Source organism: Clytia hemisphaerica, unplaced genomic scaffold (genome assembly GCF_902728285.1).
Source record: "Clytia hemisphaerica strain Z4C2 unplaced genomic scaffold, Clytia hemisphaerica genome assembly, whole genome shotgun sequence".
NCBI lineage: Eukaryota > Metazoa > Cnidaria > Hydrozoa > Leptothecata > Clytiidae > Clytia > Clytia hemisphaerica.
In genome coordinates, this window is record NW_027104107.1 from 180,466 (window position 1) to 198,742 (window position 18,277).

The window sequence follows — 18,277 nt, forward strand, 5'->3', positions numbered from 1 at the left end:
ATGTGAATTTGAATTTAATTAGTTCGACATGGGAAAATACCTCTAAGTGAATAGGCCTCACGGTGAGATACCTTCCCATGTCCAACCATGTCCAGTAATGGGCGGTTGTAGAATTTTATTATTATTATAATTACTTGGATTTTTTTCTCCCACTCTTTTGGACCACCCTGGATTTTCAAACCGATTTTACTGACCATTCTGACCATTACTGAAAATTTTTTCATTCAAAAAACCAGACCACCCAGGATTTTTTATTTTCCAGACCACCCTGGTCAGACCACCCACGTCACACCTCCTCAACATAGGGGGTACAGACTATTTCTGGAATAGCTCATTACATTAGGGTCGGCCTTATGTCCGTAAAATACGATAACGAAGTTTGATTGACCAAATAATAATACTGGTATGATAATGAGACTTGTGATATAAATTGAATTAGAAATTATTGTAAAAATTTGTTATAATTAGTTTAAAGATAATATTTGGGGGTAAAAGGAAGCGACAGAAAGGGTGGCACCTCCATGCTGATTCAGATAGATAAAAGCTAATTCTTTACGCAACGAACCTCCAAGCAAAATGAAAGGTCGAAAGTTGCTTCAAGGTATGACCTTACATTCAAATGCGCTAGTGCACATGCGTGAAATTTCATGAAATATTTCTGACTCAGCATTGTCGGAGCTTTCAGTCAAAACAAAACCTTTAAGAGTGTCGTTTTCTTTGTTTTCTCTGAGTGTTCTTTTTATATTCATACCAATAAAGCCATCATCTTTTGCCAGGAACCAAGAGCTTGCCATCAAAAAGCGTCGCCACATCTTCCATTCGAATGCCTTTTGTTTCCGGTAGCAACAAAAACAAAAACAAACAACCACAAAATGTCAAAATGGCGTAGAAAATAAAAACACCTGGTTTAGTAAACCATTCGATTAAATTCAAAAATGTCAACGAAATCACAAGATTAAAAGTCCAGTTTGTACTTGTGGCTGCACTTTGACCGATATTGCGTGCCCATAGTGGGTACATTTCTGCATTGATAGCCCAGGGTAGCGGACCAACACCTACAGCAAAAGCAGCCAAGAAAAAGATCATCCCAGAAACTGCAAGCCAAGCCGTAGATGAAGGACAAGACAAGGTTGACCATTTAAGATTGCTTATATCTTCTTGTAGGTTAAATACTGAATTGGAGCACCAATCAGTTCTATGGTCATTGACTTTTCGTGTCTTATTGATCGGTAGACAGGAAGCTTTTGAAGGCTCCAACCCTACAGTCGTGTAACAAAATCCGCATTTTGAGTTTTCAATGCATGTAAAACAGCGATCATAATTCATGCATTTGCTAGCAAATGTTTTATTTGAGGACAAACCAAGCGTTGGTTTAAAATTGGTTTTCATAGAATTCTTATAAAAGAAAATAAAGGTCGAAGCGATTATGAGGAGACCTACACCAGTACCAAATAGACTACCAATCATCAATTTACGACGCTTGATTCTATCCACGATAAACATTGCAAAGATTGTGACAGCAAAGTTACCAAAAGAGACGATAGTTGCCATCCAAAGGATTTCCGTTTCGTCTTCCACTCCAGCCATTTCGATTATGGTAGCACTGTAATACCTGTTGTGGTGTATTATACCGTAAGTTGGTCTAACGTCGACATCCCTCTTCTAATTCCGACATCCAGTTTTAGAGATAGGAATAATAGTAAGGTCAAAATCACTGATAGACGAAAGATTTTTTCCTCCCTGGTCACTAAGCAAAGAAATATAGTTTCAATAAGCGATTCTATTATATAATACTATTCATAACTTTAAAGAAGGGTGTCGGGATTAGAAGAGGGATGTCGACATTAGACCAACTTACGGTAATATGAGGAACATGAGATAAACATTATATATAGGTAATCTCTACTATAAAATGATTTAGTTTGAAACCAAGAAGTTGAAATGAAAATATTTGTTGAATATTATGAAATATCGTCGCATCTTAAACTGATGTGACAGTTTAGGGCAAAAAAGCCAAAATCCAATGTGGAAACAATTTGACTTAAGGCTTGGACTGGACTTAAGGCTTTTTTAACACAAAACTATTTCAAAATGTTAATGGTTTTTTAGGATTTAAGGAAAAATAATTTAAAGCCGATTTTCTCAAAACAACAAAAATGGGCTTAAAGCTTTTTTATTTTGATGCGACGATATGTGATCACGACGTTTGTCCAAATTTGACATTACTCTAGAAGCTCTTTGGGATGTGTTAACCCTTCGAACATATTCCTATTTGTTTAGTAGGGAAAGTATCTTAGGGGGAGCTTTAAAATGCGAAGATTGGCAACTGCTATGGCCTTGAAACTTTGACCAGTGGTTGAATGGAGACGATGTGGTTCAGCCACCTGTCTAGTTAGTATTTTACAGACCAGAATAAAAATTTGGCTACAAACACGTATTGACCGATTGGATCGTTCAATTCGATTGAAATTTGTTTCTGAAGGCTGGTTTGTCGAATAAAAGAGACTAGTAACAGAAAATATTTGGTCCCATGAGTATTTAGTACTTAGCAGACCTGTCTGTAAAGTACTTACCGGAACTCAGGAGCTCACGTGGAGTTGCCGCAAAGTAAAAAAAAGTTAGAGGGGGTCCTATTATTGGCATTTTTTGAAAATGATGACGTCATCAGGTGGCAATGACGCCATCAATAATGCCAAAATTTTAACAAAGATGTCAATTCATATTTGGTGCACACTTGCAAAATTTCAAGTTAATCGCTTGGGGGTGGGTGGCCTCTTTGCCCCACTCCCCCCAAAGATGCTCGAAGGGTAAAAGCAAACCAAAGGATGAAAAGTAAAGCAGAATAAGAGGAAACTTTAACAATGAAAAAAGTGCCAACAGTCAGTGATAAATCTTCAACTTATGATTGATAAAAAGGTTCGCATTATATGAGTATTTGGCAAAGCACGCTTGAAATTTGAGCTAAGAAAACCTACATGACTGTATTGATAGCAGAAAATTGTTGGAATGCTTGTAGACCACAACCGACTAATAAAGCCCTTTTTACACCAGTTGATTGACCAACTTTCTTCAATGTGTCCATGAATGAATCTGAAGAAAATAAAATAAAATAAAATTTCTCAAAATAGGTACTCTAAGCCTCAGCTACTTAAAAAGGGGGTGAAGTTGGAGTAAATCAAAGCATAGTCCTAAATTATACTGGGCTATTCACTTAAAATATTAACTCTTTCAAGAGAAAACTTAAAAGTATAGAAGCAGCAAATTGATTAGCTAAATAAGCAGTCGACTCTTGAAGATGGTCGAAAATGGTAATTTCAATTACTGGGCTTTTCCAGAAATAGTCCTTGGCCCTCCTGTTGAGGATATCGGATATCCAGGGGGTTAACGATTTTTGGTCAAAAGTGGATATGCAGGGGGTTAAATATATGCAAGGGAGCGGATATCTAGGGGGTAAAGTGTCTTTTCAAGTAAAAAATACGATATCCGTAAGCATCTTTATAAGAGAGGATATCCAGGGGGTTGAGCATAATTTTAAGAGTGGATATTCTTATTTTTCTCTACCCATAATGTTACATTGGGCTTTTCCAGAAAAAAGATTTACCCTCACTGTTGAGGATATTGATTTTTCGAAGTATCGAACCCCCTGGATATCCTACTTTATTAGTAAAGACCCCAGCAGTCGACTCTTGAAGACGATAGTCCTTGGCCCCCCTGTTGAGGATATCGGGGGTTCGATACTTCGAAAAATCAATACCGTCAACATAGTGAGGGTAAATCTTTTTTCTGGAAAAGCCCAATGTAATATTTTTTATAAAATATCACATCATCCAGTATCCAACCAGGATTACTCCCGGTAGGATAAAGTTGGTGTGATATTTCGGGACATTTGCGATCGTTATCCTAAAACAGCTATGTAATTTGTAAAATATAAGTGGATGAAATTGATGGACCCCTCAAAGTGTTCGAAATTATGTAAAGTTTTGGATTTTTTGAGGTTTCGAAGTTTGTTGAATATAATATGTTTCAGAGTTACATCAATGTGGATATTTTGTAAATGAAGTATTTTGTGGAGCATGTAAAAATATTTTATTTTAATTTAATCGGCTTTTGGAAAAGTCCCAAGGCCAAGAGAGTTAAAAGTGAGAATATGTCGAGTCTATGTGAAAAAATTGAAAATTGAAATAAGAAGGGAACCAACCTTCTGTGCTCTGGAGGTGGAGTATGCACAATATTTGCATATTTATTTGGTTGACTTGAGAGCCCCAAGACTGTGTAACTGAATATAGCTGTGAAAGAAAAATCTGGTAGAATGTCTTTGGGGTGAGAATAGACTAGAATTGCAGATTTTATGCAATGAAGACTGCTATAGCAGAAGATCTCTATTGTTAAAATGTGAAATTAAAATGAACAACGGATGAGATGAAGACCATTTCAACTCACCTTGAGTATTCTCAATAGATTGTGAAATATGTTCAAGCTCTTCATCAACATTTGAATCACCACGGAGCTTGATAAATACATCTCTTGCCTTCTCCCTTTGACCTATGGAAAGAGAATAAATTTTAAGGTAAGTAAGGGGGTATTTTACATTACACTCCATTTAAACTAAGCACCACTAGCAGAGGGGGGCGTACGGGGTTAGAGATTTTCGAAATACCGAATAATTTTGCCAAAATTTCTGAAATTCTGTAGAAAAATACTTGCAATTCCGACACCGATTTTTCGGGTATTTTTTCTCGTTTTGACTTATTTTTCATCAAATTTGATTTTCCATGTAAGAATTCCAAAAAAAGGGTATAAAAAATTTATAATACTGAAATTTTGAAGCAAAAATCCATGGATTTCCGAAATCGAAACAATTTCAGATTTCTGAAATACTGATTGAATTTTGTCCGATTTCCGAAATTCCGAAGAAAAAAGGGTCGATTTCTGCAATTCCGAAATACCGTACACCCCCCACTAGCAGGACCTATTGGAGCACTGCTATCATATCAACGTATCTTTTGGAATACCCTTAGAGGCAGTTCAATTGTGGTTGACGCTTTTTCATAGTGTCCTCCTAGGTTGGTTCCCCCTTCTAAAAATCCAAATTTTTCTCGATTCACCTCCTCTTTCTTTTGGTTGGTTGGAGGGTTGGGACCATATTTAAAATTTTTTTGGTTTCCCCCTCTTTTTTGATTTCCCTAGTTATTTGACGATTTTGCGGTTCCCCCATGGTTAACATAAAAATGTCTTAAATCAAGTTTAAAGTTTTGGAACACTTGAAAATATAGCCTTAAAACTGCTTGAAAATGAAGTTTATTGAAAAATTGGTTTGCTTCAAGTAAGGTTTGCTGATTTTATTGCTTAAACAGGTCTTCCGCAAGATTACCGTGATCAGAGAAGTTCCCCAATCAAAATTTCCAAAATTTATGGATTTTCCCCCTCTTTATTTTACCCATCAAATTTCAAATTTTTGATTTTCCCCTATACCTCAAAAAATGAGGCAAAAATCAAAATCAGGGGGGAGGACGCTATGTTTTCTGAAACCGTTTGTAAGATAGGAGATTGATTTTATGTATCTTATCCTTGTGCGAAAATGCTCACAAAACGCCCGCCTAGCTTCCAAAGAAAAGGTCATCAACAGATGGTTTTACGTTGGTTGTTTTTTCAAAGACATAATTGAGACAAGCCCTTACCATTGATGAGTAGCCATCTTGGACTTTCAGGTAAGAAGAACATTCCAACGAACATGATGAACCCTGGGATCGCACCAACACCCAACATGAATCTAAACACAGAGAAGAGTGAAAGTTTTCTTAAGAAAAACATTCTTCATTTAATATTGTCAATCAATGTAAAAACTATATCAAACCTTATTAATAATGTTACTTTGTTTGTTATTTGAGAAATGAAAGAAGTGTTACAAATAAAGCTGAAAATCAATATTGCTTTCATAAATTTTGTGACTTTCTAAAGAATTTATCATGAATTAAGTAAAAAATTGATGTTTGGCATTATGTGTCCCCTAGTGAAAGTGGATGACATATCAATACTTTGGCATAGCCTTGTCCGCTAGAGACAGAGAAAGGGCGTTTTTTAATGCTTTTCATGAAAAAGGCTATTGTTGTCAGGATTTTTCATATTTCAGGAAAGGCAGTACCCAATCGCCGGACACTAAAAAAGAAGGCATAAAAATTGTAACCAACCAACCTCCAACCGTTACTTCCAGTATAACTCAACAGACTGTTGATGAGACTGGCCATGAAGATTCCAAAAGTGATCATCAGTTGGTTGGTGGTCACCAAGGTTCCTCGGATCTTTGGTGGTACTGCTTCAGCTATATAGATAGGTACTGTCATGCTTGCATATCCTAAAAGAATGAGAGCTGGGTTCAAATTATATATAGCTTTGCACTTCGCAAATTACAAAGTGATTTCAGATTTTGTTTTGATGAAGAAAAATGTTTTTGAAATAAAAAAAATACAAAGCAAAATTTCAGTAATTAAAGGTCTACTTTAGGCGTACAAACTTTCGCGAGCAGAAACTTTCACGATTTTTGCAAATTTTAGTCCTTTTCGCAAAAGTAAATGTCTTTGAAAATTCTTGAGAGGGTAATTCGCGAAAGTTTATGCTTGTGAAAATAAATCTGAAAAGAATATTTACTCAAATTTTCCTCTTCGATGATAACAAGAATAAGATTTAGTGTAGATATTTTGCAAAAGTCCATCAATTGCGGTTTGAGATCAAAAGACTGGTTTTATGCACCGAAAAATTGAATTTTCTAGTAAAAATATGCCTCATTTGCGAAAGTTTATGCTTGCGAAAATATTTTTTGTCAAATTCGCGATTTTTCGACCTCACTAAAGTTTCTGCTTGCGAAAGTTTGTAAAGTATTCAATCACACCTAATTGCAATCACATCGTAAAAGTATGAAAATGCTTAGCAAAAAAATTTTTGTCTGAATAGAATGAAAACATCAAAATGAATCTAATTTTTCATATTTTGAAGAAACTTTTTATTTGGGTCAAACAAAAAAAACTAAAGACTATTCCCTAAAACGTTCTCTTATGACTAATCAAGCTCAGTGTTTACTTAGAGTATGCCAGGGGCCGCGGCACCACTTTGAAAGTGATAGGGCCATGCCATAGTGACTAAGGAGGCGGCACCATGGTTGGCAGCAGCAGGAAAATTTTTTTAACTTTGACTCTTCTAGATCGTTAAAAACAGGTCTGTTTTAAGGATTTTCAAAACAGAATTTTGTTAGATTAGTAAATTTTCTTTTGGTTTTGAAAAAATGTGGACGGGCCAGGGTCGTGGTACCTGTATGCGTAAAATAAATGCAAATAGATTTTGACATTCCAACTCAGATCAAGATTTTACCTATTCCCAACCCCACAATAAATCTTCCCACGATAATCAAAGAAACATCATTGACAGCTAATCCCATTGTAATAGATCCCAAAGTAAATGAAAAAGCAGCAATAAGCAAGACGATTCTTCTTCCAAAGCGATCATTCAGATATGCTGACGACACTGCACCAATGATTGCTCCAACAAGAGTTATTGCGACAATAATTTCTTGAGATTCATAGGACAAATGAAATTGGCGTTTGATTGGGATCATTGCACCTGATATTACTCCAGTGTCATAGCCAAATAAAAATCCCCCAATGGCTGATATGAAAACCAGAACATAAAGGTGACTGAAAAATTAGGAAAAGAGAATCATTTCAGAGTTTCATATTATTTAACCTAAAACTACCATAAGTTGGTCTAATTATGACATCCCTCATCTATATAATATTCAAACATGAGAGAATTAAGCTTGCAAGGTGTAGCACCCAACAGTTAGTCACACTAGGAAATCAAGCTTTCAGAAATAACAACATCAGTCATCTACAGGATGTATTTGAAACAACAAGGATGAGAGTTACCTGAATCAAGTTCAAGATCCCAAGACAATCAATTAAAACTTGAAAACTTAAAATGAGACAAAATGACAGATTGCGAACGTGCAGCAGCCAAATATCAACCAACCAAATTTTGTCATTCAATTCCCGAGACAGTGCTTCGATTTTTAAGGCCCTATTTATATGCTAAAGTAAAAATAATTCCGCACATTCAAAATATATAAATAAACAACACAAAGATTTGATTTTATTCAAACAAAGCTTTTCGAGTTTTAACTGCTCATCATCAGGTTAAAAATGAAATTTCTAGGTTGAAAAATGTATCTACATATCATACAAAAAATTGATTCTAGAATAAAAAAAAAATTCTGCACATGTAAATGGGTCATTATTTGAGGTGGGTTCCGCCTCCCCCGTAGATCTTTTTCTTGGGAAGTTGATCTTTAAATTAGTTTTCAAGGTTAGCTTGGCTCAAATTTTTTCATCTATGACTCAAATTTTAGGCAATTTCTCAAAATTTTTGAAAATGTAAATTTCATTAAAAAGCGATGGGTTATTTTTTCATGAATCTCTTTAGAAGTTTTGCGGCACATTTTTTGCTTGAGAGTCAAGTAAACAATATAGCGCTTTCGCAGCATTAATCTTTGATACGCATTTTGGAGAGACGCTAGTGTGACTAACTGCCCAAAGAACCCAGTATTTTTTAAAAACATTCAAAACAACTACATGTGAACAAAAAAGCTTCATAAAAAAAAATTCAACTGCCATTTATAAAAATACCGTCAACTGCTCCAACTTTGGACAGTTGGTTGAAACATGGGACTGTATGATATCTGGCCTGTATTTTCACTTACTGTTAAATCTCTTTGACAACAAATTTGTTTTGATAACTCCACCAAGTTTATCAATTATACTTTCTGTCATAATATGTCCCGATAACCTTCACTGATAGCACACCCTTTTAACTTTTTTGTTTTCATTCAAAATGACTGACACCGATTGGAGAATTAGAGAACGCCTGTGGCCTAACCGCCTATTGCCCAATGCCTACTCGATACAAAAGAGAAATCGTGTATTTTTTAATACGCGGTTCATTAACTCAAATCAAATGACCCTGGAGGTTTGGTGAAATGGTGGTGGAATGGCCATCCAATGTTTTGTCAGAATAGTCCCAAGTTGGAGCAGTTGACGGTACTTGTTCATAAAGATGAGTATGTTGGAAAGCATCTCCATAAAAATCAGCCCGATAAAGTCTTTACCAGTACCTTAAGAAAAGAAATTTTTGCAGAAAGGAATTTTTGCGGAATTTAATTTTGCAGTTCACAGCTCAAAATTTGGAAGTTTCGCCCCATCTTAACAGTTAGCAATAAGCAAAAAGCTCGTCCCAGCTGTTGAAAAAACTACTTAAAGCACACTATAGCTCTCACCCAACAAAATTGTGGATTTAAAAAATTAGATATTCAGAATCTATTAAAAATTTCGCTTTCAATGATATATAACCATGAGGGGTTTTGTGAATGTGCTAAAAAGATCAATATCTTTTTAGCTCTTGAAAGGTCAATAAATGGCCCGTTTTGACTTAAAATTTGATGAAACAATGAAAATCACAAATATGAATAATATATTATTCTCATCGTATTTCAACATATTGCCATCAAAACAATTATTAAATATTTCCCAAGGCATGTATTTTCGAAGATCAAAAATCATATACTGAAAAATTAGCACTGTTTAAAAAATATGGACATTTTTGGAAAAAAATGAGAATGAAACATTTTTGAAAAAAAATCTGTTAGTATTTTTCCCTTGGCTATTTCTAAGGTATGACTAAGTCTAAAATTAAATTTTAGCAGCTAAATATTACCAGATGACTTGTTTGAACATGTCATATAAACATCAAGTTGATTGATGAACAAGTTTTGAAGAAAAGCTAATTTTTAAACGCCAACCTGGATTTCCAATACACTAAAAAATTACCTTGGTGTTTTAGAGTGAATTCTTTTAGTGATTCTCAACAGTCCTATAAGTCTAATATTTTAAACATTTAAAAACTGAAAGAATTCTGCTTTGTTCAATTTTATTTAGAAATTATGATTTTCCCGTCATGGCACAACGGAATTTTAGACCCCCAAAAAACTCCATTGGATATCTGAAATGACTCAATTTATTCAGTAACTTCAAAATCATCAATATTTAAAAACATTTGGTAAGGTAAACTACTTTGTAGCCTTGTAGCCTTTATATGCCCATTTTGTAAAAATCTTAATTTTTGTGAGCTTTCCAGGGATTTTAGCCCGGAAATCGGAAATCTGGTCATAACTTTTCAATGGAGCATGTTCCTGCTCTGATTTTTTCACATATTGTTCATGAAAGGATATTTTTTATGTCTATATAAAAATTTTTGACATTCTGAAAACTTCATTTTTTGCCATTTTTCAGATTTTTTGGGACAAGCTTTTTGCTTATTGCTAGTTCCAAGTTTCTAGCTCCGGTATGAAATAGCAAAGGAAATCAATGTAGTGGGGTTTGGTAGAACGTGATGGCGACAGAAGGCGAGTTAGTTGCCGCGCGAGTTACGTCATGCCTCTACCACAGCGCACAACGAAGCATGTTTAAATGAATATCATTAAGCACTCGGCTTCATTAAAAATGAAGAAGGTAAGAAGGTAAAAAATGCGCTGGATAACTTTTATTGTAACAGTTTGGTCAATCATTGCTGAAATGAAAGTTTGAAAAAGTTTTTCCGATGCAAAAAAAAATGTCAGCCAATTAAAATCACAGTGTGCTTATACTTACTATGTTTGCTACATTGTCTAGGCTAAAAAAAGTGCAAAGAGACACGAACGCCGTTTTTTAATGAGTGATGCTATGATTTTTTTTATTCCAGGCGTAGTTAATCGATATAATTGATAATCTTGAGTAATCGATAAGTCCGTTCGTAAAAAATTGTTTGGTTCCCGTCACCCGACCGACCGTGATTTCTACTGAAAAATTAGAGTCGGAGAGTCGGAAACCCATTTTCCTGACAGCTGAAACTCCACCATCACCCTCCATGTTTTCTTTTTTGAGAGAAAGAGCAAATGCTAATCTCGCCCAAAAAAACAATTCGAAACCTGTTAATTCTGTTTTTTCCCGATTTTCAAGCCCGATTTTTCATTGCGGACCATATGGAAGCATCAAAACAAACCAGCGGAGCTTTTGTAAAATGAAAAAGAGGCTTAGGGCGATCAAACGTTCGTTTACCACCCTTTTCTAAGGAAAATTCTGCCCTCTTGGACTGTTTCGTTCAAACAGAAAATATTTTTCGCCCGACCGACCGACCGACCCACTTTTTGATGACTGGAATGACGGGAACCAAGGGATTTTTTACGAACGGCCGAAATAATCGATAAGTAATCGATGGATTAGATATCGATTAACCGTTGATTGAAATGGATTTTCAAATAAGTTTAATGTACAAGTAAAACATTTTGAATAGACCTTTTTGCCTTTCCGTCCGCCATCTTGAATTGTATGCAAAAATACAGGAACGAAAATGCTGTGGTTGGATTTAGTTGGAATGTATGCAAAACATATGCAAGTTTACACAAAGATTAAAAAGACAACAAAGCATCTTATAAATAAATATTCTAATCATTAGAACAATAAAAGATGGAATTTCTTAATTCAAAAAGAAATATTTACCGAACAACAAAAGCCTTTTAGGAATTTGTTCTTAAAGACATTGCATATTCTGTTTTCATGCCATAAAAAAATTCCACGAAGACGGAGTACACACATCAAACTTTCAAAACACGCAAACTGAAAGCAGTAATTATGACGTCACACTTTCTCAATGTTTTGATTTGATCATTTGGCGGCTCTATTTTTCCCAGGAGAATAATTTGCCGTCAGCCGAATAAGGATTGTTTTTTACCTTTGTCTAATGTTATGGTCTTTTGAAGTGCTTGTTCTAAGAAATGAGTGAATATAATTGTTTTTAGTTTTCAAGAGAAGCAAATTTAATCTTTCTTCTACAAGATTACACTTTAATATACAATTATGCATGTAAGTTTTTAATTCATACTTTCTTTTTACATATGTTTTGCATACTTTCTAAGGGAATTTCACCACAGCAATTCGGCCACCATGATTTTTGCATACAATTCAATATGGCGGATGGAAAGGCGAAAAGGTCTATTTATACTGTATATAAAAAATTTTGGTCGCCATCAATTGGGCAGACAAAAAAACTTACCATGACAATTGTACAATATTTATACTGTTATCATCAGAATTATGACTTGTACTTTTAATAAAAGGGGTCTTTTCATTCAAGCAATTATCTTCATCCTCTTCATCATGTTGTTTTGCTGCTGCCACTTGATGTTTGCTTCCCGTTGTTGGACTGCAAAAAATTTCTTCATCTTCAGAGAATTCACTGTCCAAAGTGAAGACTGGATTCTCTTGTGTACCCATCACATAATTAGTATGTTGCGTTAGTTCCAAATCCAAAAGAAGAGTACCATTTATAATTTTGATATACTAAATACTTATAGCTAGAAAAACCTTGAAAATATTAAAATTTGCAAAAACTAGAGAAAACGTGCAAGTGGCAAAATACAAAATGGTGGACTGACAAAAAGGAAATTGTTTATGAACCCATATTGAGAAACTCAATGTTGTGCATTTAGAATAAAAATGTGGTCACATATCCTAGTCGACGTTTCGATAAATGAATGACATAACGAAAGAGTGTGTCTGACCACAGAATTCGGCGTTAAAAGAAATCAGAGCATGATTTTGATCTTATTTTTCACTTTTTGCTTTTTGGCAGTCTTTGGTTACTTGCTTGGACTGACTTTGTGAGAACGTTTTGTCTTTTTTATGTTTGTATTTTCTGCGTGATATAGATTGTTATTTAATAAATAAATAAGGAAAAGATGCAAAAGCTGGTCGAAATAGTCAGTCCATCACAAAGTGCCACATATGAAAAAAACTCAACATCTTTTACAAAAGTTGTCTTTTTGATATCCCAAACATTTGTCTTATGCGTTCCCTTCCACAATAATTTATGTAATTGCAATTTCCATCAGTTGGGTTCATCATATTTCTACTTCCGAAACTAGACTAAAAGACGGGAGCGTTAATGCGATTAAAATGTATGTAATATTAATTCATCATTTTTTTATCTTTATTTTTCATAAATGCAAAGGACAGGCCCAATTGATAGTTTGGTTTGTGTCCTCCGACTGACTTTAAATATTTGAGAAAAAATGTTTCATTTTGAGTCGGAAAAATTAAATCCTTTTTGCCTCCTTTGATTCTTCTATAACAGTTAGGAACATTTGGCGAGTTCCTGTACGCGGCCGCAATCAAAAAAATCATAACGTCACTCAATAAAAAATGGCGTTCGTGTCTTTTCGCACTTTTTTTAGCCTAGACGATGTAGCAAACATAGTAAGTATAAGCACACTGTGCTTTTAATTGGCTGACAATTTCTTTTGCGTCGGAAAAACTTTTTCAAACTTTGAGCGATGATTGATCAAACAGTTACAATGAAAATTATCCAGAGCATTTTTTATCTTCTTACCTTCTTCATCTTTAATGAAGCACTCGAAGTTTACTGAAAGTAAGCACATAAGATATTCTTATAATTAATGATGTTCATTTAAACACGCTTCGTTATGCTCTGCGGTGAAGTACATGACGTAACTCACGCGGCAACTAACTCGCCTCCTGTTGGAAGATCATATTGGGCGTTTTGGCGTTACCACCCTCAACGCAGCGAGCGCCTGTGTCTTTCCGCAACTCTTTCCACCATTTTAGATAGCCTTAACAATAGATCCAAAAGGGCGCCATAATCTTGGAAGACAATTTGTTTTGGTCTCCGGCTTTGGGAAGTAGCAATGTTTTTGGTTGTTTTCGATGGAAAATGGTAAGAAACTTAAGTTCACAAGTGTCATTTAGTTTTTGCTGGCTTATAGAATGGCAGGATCCTGGATGGTTTCCCTAACTGTATAAAGATACTTACTTTTGATACTTTTGATGGGTTCTTTGAGTCTCTTAATCATCCAATTTGGAAATCCGATGATTCACCATTTCTCTCACACTGTTTGAATCCGCTCTCCTGTAGGGATAATAATTCGGGAGCAGTGGTTCGTCTGGCAGTGTGGAAAGAAAAAGGTCAAGTTGTCTTTTGAATTTAATTTTTGTGCAGTTTGTGATATTACGAATGTAGAATGGGAGAGAATTGAAAAGCTTAGGTCCTTCTTCAGATAATGAGCCTCTCCAAATGTTTTTGTGTTTAGAATTTACTTCTTTAAGGTGGCATTTTCGTCCGAGTCTCTGGTTTTCGTAGCAGGTGATACCCCCTTTGTTCTCAGAGTGGTTGAAATTTGGAGAATATTTCTCTAAGATATACCAAGTATAGATGATTTGATATCTTTCTCTACGTCTTTCCAGACTGTATAGTTTTAGAGTTTTAAGTTTTTGCCAATAGTTCAGTTTTTGTAAAGAGAATATTCCATTTAGGAATGATTTTTGAAGCTGTTCTAGTCGTTGCATTTGGTGTCTCTTGGATGGTGACCATAGCTGTGAACAGTAATCAATGTGAGGGATTGCCAATGTCTTCCATAGGGTCAGCATTACAGTAGGGTCCCTTGTTTTGAAAGTTCGATATATCCATGAACTGATACCTTTGACCTTGTCGATTACATTTTCTATATGATTGTCATATGTCGTACCCACATCTAAAGTGATCCCAAGGTCTTTGACTGTAGTCTTGGTCTCTATCACCTTTTGGGTATCAGAGAAGTATTTGGAGAGTTCTTTAAGTTCTTCATTTCTACCATAATTGAGATGTTCAAATTTAAGTCCATTCAATTTCATGTTATTCAATCCAGTCCACTCATAGACTGCGTTCATGTCATCTTGGAGCTGAATGATATCAGCATGGTTTTTGATTTCTTTCTTTAGACGTGTATCATCAGCAAATGATGATAAGAAAGAGTGTAATATCTTTTTGTCAATGTCTTGTATCATTATCAGAAACAGTAGAACATTATCTTATAGAGAAATAGCTACTTTTTTTCAAATATAGCTATCTATTCTAGAATTGATAGTTTCAACTTCTCAACATATCGCACTCTTTGATCTATTGTTTTTATAATTGGTTACAAAGGAGTGCCGCTCAGACATTTCTTTCCTTCATTCGTCTCTTATATCGCCATGGAAACGAACAATTAACCCAATTAGTTTTTTCTTCTCCTCTCTTATCATCACGTTAACAAAAGAGATAATTGTCTCTTTAATAGGAGAAGGATCTTTTATTTTTTAAAGAGACGACTTAATAGAATACTCTCTGTACTAGCTGGTAATTATGTCGCTCTGACAACCCCATTGTATTTTGATTTAAAAGAACGGCTTAATAAATAAGCATTCTCTGTTAATAAGAAATACATTGCTTTTAAAGAGTTATAACATTTTGATATTTTGTTTAGAATAAAAAGTTGTTTTTATAGATAACTGATACAAAGAGGGTGTGGTGGTCAACTCCGACAACATAAACGGGGGTGATGAGAATTACACATGACAACTTCGATACCAACAGGGAAAGTATTTTAATTACCAACAGATAAAGTAGCTCTTCGAATGTCCCTTTTTTGAATTTAACCCCCTGAAAATGGCGAATTTTCCTAGATTGCATGAATGTGTGAATTGCGAAAAAAAACCGCTTTCTTTTCGTTCAAATTTAAGTCCCAAATCCCCTATGGTATGCTTATTAAAAAAAGACTGTATTCTTATGTAAAAATTACCTGGATCGTAAATTAATCCCTTGATCAGTATGCCAGTGATGTGTTTAAGCTAAACTTAATGAAGGTCAGCCTAAGTAAGTGTCAAAAGCGAATAGAACTGTCGTGATCGAAACGCTCTGGAAGTTAAGTAGATTAGATAGCTTTTGATAGCTTTTTGTTTTTGATTGTTTTGAATTATACTATGTAATCAATCGGCTTGAGGAATACTAGAAACGTACATTAGACGTTCAAAAGACGTTGTTGCCTGCTGGGTGAGTGTGTTTTTTCTAAGAAGACCCTTCTCCATTGAGGCTTTCATCAAAAGAATGGTCAACGCGCAACCTTTTTGTTCTAAAAAAAGTTATACTTTCGGCACATTAACGGTTGTATGTAAATATACAAGAGACCGCCCATCATCGTTTTTAGAGGTAAACAAGTGCATGATATGCAGCAAGTAAAGATACGGGACATAAATTCAACGGGGTCAGATGAAAAGATAACAGCGAAGAAGAGCTATTCGTAACTCAGAGTTAGACTTCATGAACAATTGGACAAAAAATGAACATTTTACGATATTTTATAAGAACATACAGTTATTTTTATACCATTACAATACCCCTCGTTTTAGTAACAGTGACTTCTTATAAAAGGGAAAATTACGTGTGAGAACATTTTATAAAAGTCTCTTAACGGGTCAAAATATCTAACGAGTGTAGCAGGTGCTTAAATACACGTGGATGCATTTGGGTTATTATTGTGTTTCCGTATATGGGAAATCATGCAAAAGTGTTTTGGCTTTTTTGGTACAAATGAAAAGAAAATCACGGTCAAAAGAAAAGACACTCCAATGGAGTGTTTTGAAAAATACTGCAGGTAAAAAGAATTTCCAATCTAGAATCATTCGCAAAATGGATACGCTCGTGATAACATATAAGTTGCAGTATGCATACAAACATATTCCAAAGATACAAAGGTTTCGTTCTTTTATCGAGGAAATCGTTATAGGGATCGAAAACCGTGTTTTTGAGCTACATGAGGAAAGTAAACTTTTTCCTGATGAAGCAGTGATGAAAATTTTGGATAGCTTGTGTGTGTCTGTATATGATATCTCGGCTAATCTGAAAAGATCAAACCCCAATGAAAAATTGATAGAATTTGAGTACGAAACGATTCTATTCTCACTGCTCAACATTCGAAAGTACTATCGAAATTTCAACTTACCTGTACCCCTTTTGGAAAATTAAATTGTATATAGTGTAAAAATATTCTTTTGTTTGGTTTGACTTCTGCGTTTTAGTAGAGGTCTCTATTACCTTGTGTTTGCCCAGGTTTAAGCGGTAAACAAAACTTAGCACTTATTTTTAACAAGGGTTAGTGAAAAAACTGGCCTACCTTTGTGGGCTCGTCATATGGCCTACTATGTTCACTACATGGGAACCCACTTACGATTTTTACTGAACTCGAAAGTCACCACCCTCACCTACGGATAGGCCCCGTAACGGAGTGTTGTCTCTCCACAAAGCTCGCCAGTCGGCCATAATTTATAATTTTGAAAAACGAAAATATTTTAGACTTTTTTTACTAGGGTCACGTAAATTTACGGAATTTTTAAAATTTTTAAAAGCACCACCACACAATTCTTCATGTATGTAATGCGAAGATTCTTTCTGAGTTTAGCAAAATATTTCAATATGGAAGTGTTAGTTGACTTCCAGGCTATAGCCTTTCTAATTGAATACAAAAAATCAAAAAATTAACGAAAGAAAATATTTTTGCGAACGACAACTGGCGTCTTTCCCTTCCCTTCTCTTCTTTTCTATTTCCGTTGAGAATGTTATTTGGACGTTGAAACAACGTTGTGTGCCAGCTGGGATACACATGAAATAACTATTGATCTTTTTGAGGGGCCAAGATTTACTAAAATAGATTTTCAGGTGTTAAAATGATAAGTTTGTTCGTTTAATCTCACGTCACTTCCCTTTTGTATACTTTTTTTTTGGCTTACTTTGGGCATCGATAATGAATGTTTAATTTAAAATTATATTTTTCTTGACAGGTTTTGTTTAATATACCAATTTAGAAACAATATGTTTACTATTCATATTTTTTGTTCATTCCACCTGTTTATACACGTGACTAGAATTGTATAAAAGCTCGTTTTTTAAAACTAATGCTTCATTATTCCGTGTTCATAAGCAAAGATGGCCGAATTAATGAATCAATTCGTTTGGGATATTGGAAACGAACACGGAATACAATACTTCACAAGAATTATAGTGGAGATGACTCGCGTTGAAACCACCGTCACAGTCACAGCGTACGTCTACTTAATGCGAAGAATGCTAGATGGCGAAGTTCTATATATCAGCTGCATCGATCAATTTGATATCGAATTTGAGCAAGAAGTCGACGTTGTGAGCTGATTGTGAACTGGATATATAAACGGCTATTTTTATAGCCACAAATCTATTAAAAAACAATCTGTAAAATATTTATCTTTCAAAATAGAATTGTTCTCCCTCGCTCTCCCCCTTTCACAAAACGTTTTATTGAAAGCATTTTCGTACATTGGATCGAGAGTCCGTAATTCAGCCCTTCAGTATGATTTTT

General features: G+C 34.9%; 2 protein-coding genes across 2 annotated transcripts; both read right to left on the reverse strand.

Annotated features, from left to right (window-relative positions):
• Positions 1–426: 426 nt before the first annotated feature.
• LOC136813258 (proton myo-inositol cotransporter-like) lies at positions 427–12,487 on the reverse strand. Its single transcript, XM_067069771.1, has 7 exons — positions 12,130–12,487; positions 7,363–7,685; positions 6,193–6,352; positions 5,679–5,770; positions 4,441–4,542; positions 2,976–3,090; positions 427–1,612 (listed from the first exon to the last, which is right to left on the reverse strand). The coding sequence occupies exons 1-7, from the start codon at positions 12,348–12,350 to the stop codon at positions 763–765; spliced, it is 1,863 nt and encodes a 620-aa protein (XP_066925872.1). The 5' UTR covers positions 12,351–12,487; the 3' UTR covers positions 427–762.
• A 1,450-nt stretch (positions 12,488–13,937) lies between these two features.
• Positions 13,938–14,915, reverse strand: LOC136813238 (uncharacterized). Its single transcript, XM_067069751.1, has one exon. The coding sequence runs from the start codon at positions 14,913–14,915 to the stop codon at positions 13,938–13,940; it is 978 nt and encodes a 325-aa protein (XP_066925852.1).
• Positions 14,916–18,277: the final 3,362 nt, after the last annotated feature.

Excerpts from the sequence above, each read along its gene's own strand:
- LOC136813258 (XM_067069771.1), bottom strand. The coding sequence starts at position 12,350 with ATGGGTACACAAGAGAATCCAGTCTTCACTTTGGACAGTGAATTCTCT. Across the intron at positions 6,353-7,362 it reads TATTGTGGGGTTGGGAATAG|GATATGCAAGCATGACAGTA; the intron begins GTAAAATCTTGA and ends TCATTCTTTTAG. Across the intron at positions 1,613-2,975 it reads TCTGCTATCAATACAGTCAT|GTATTACAGTGCTACCATAA; the intron begins GTAGGTTTTCTT and ends ACACCACAACAG.
- LOC136813238 (XM_067069751.1), bottom strand. The coding sequence starts at position 14,915 with ATGATACAAGACATTGACAAAAAGATATTACACTCTTTCTTATCATCA.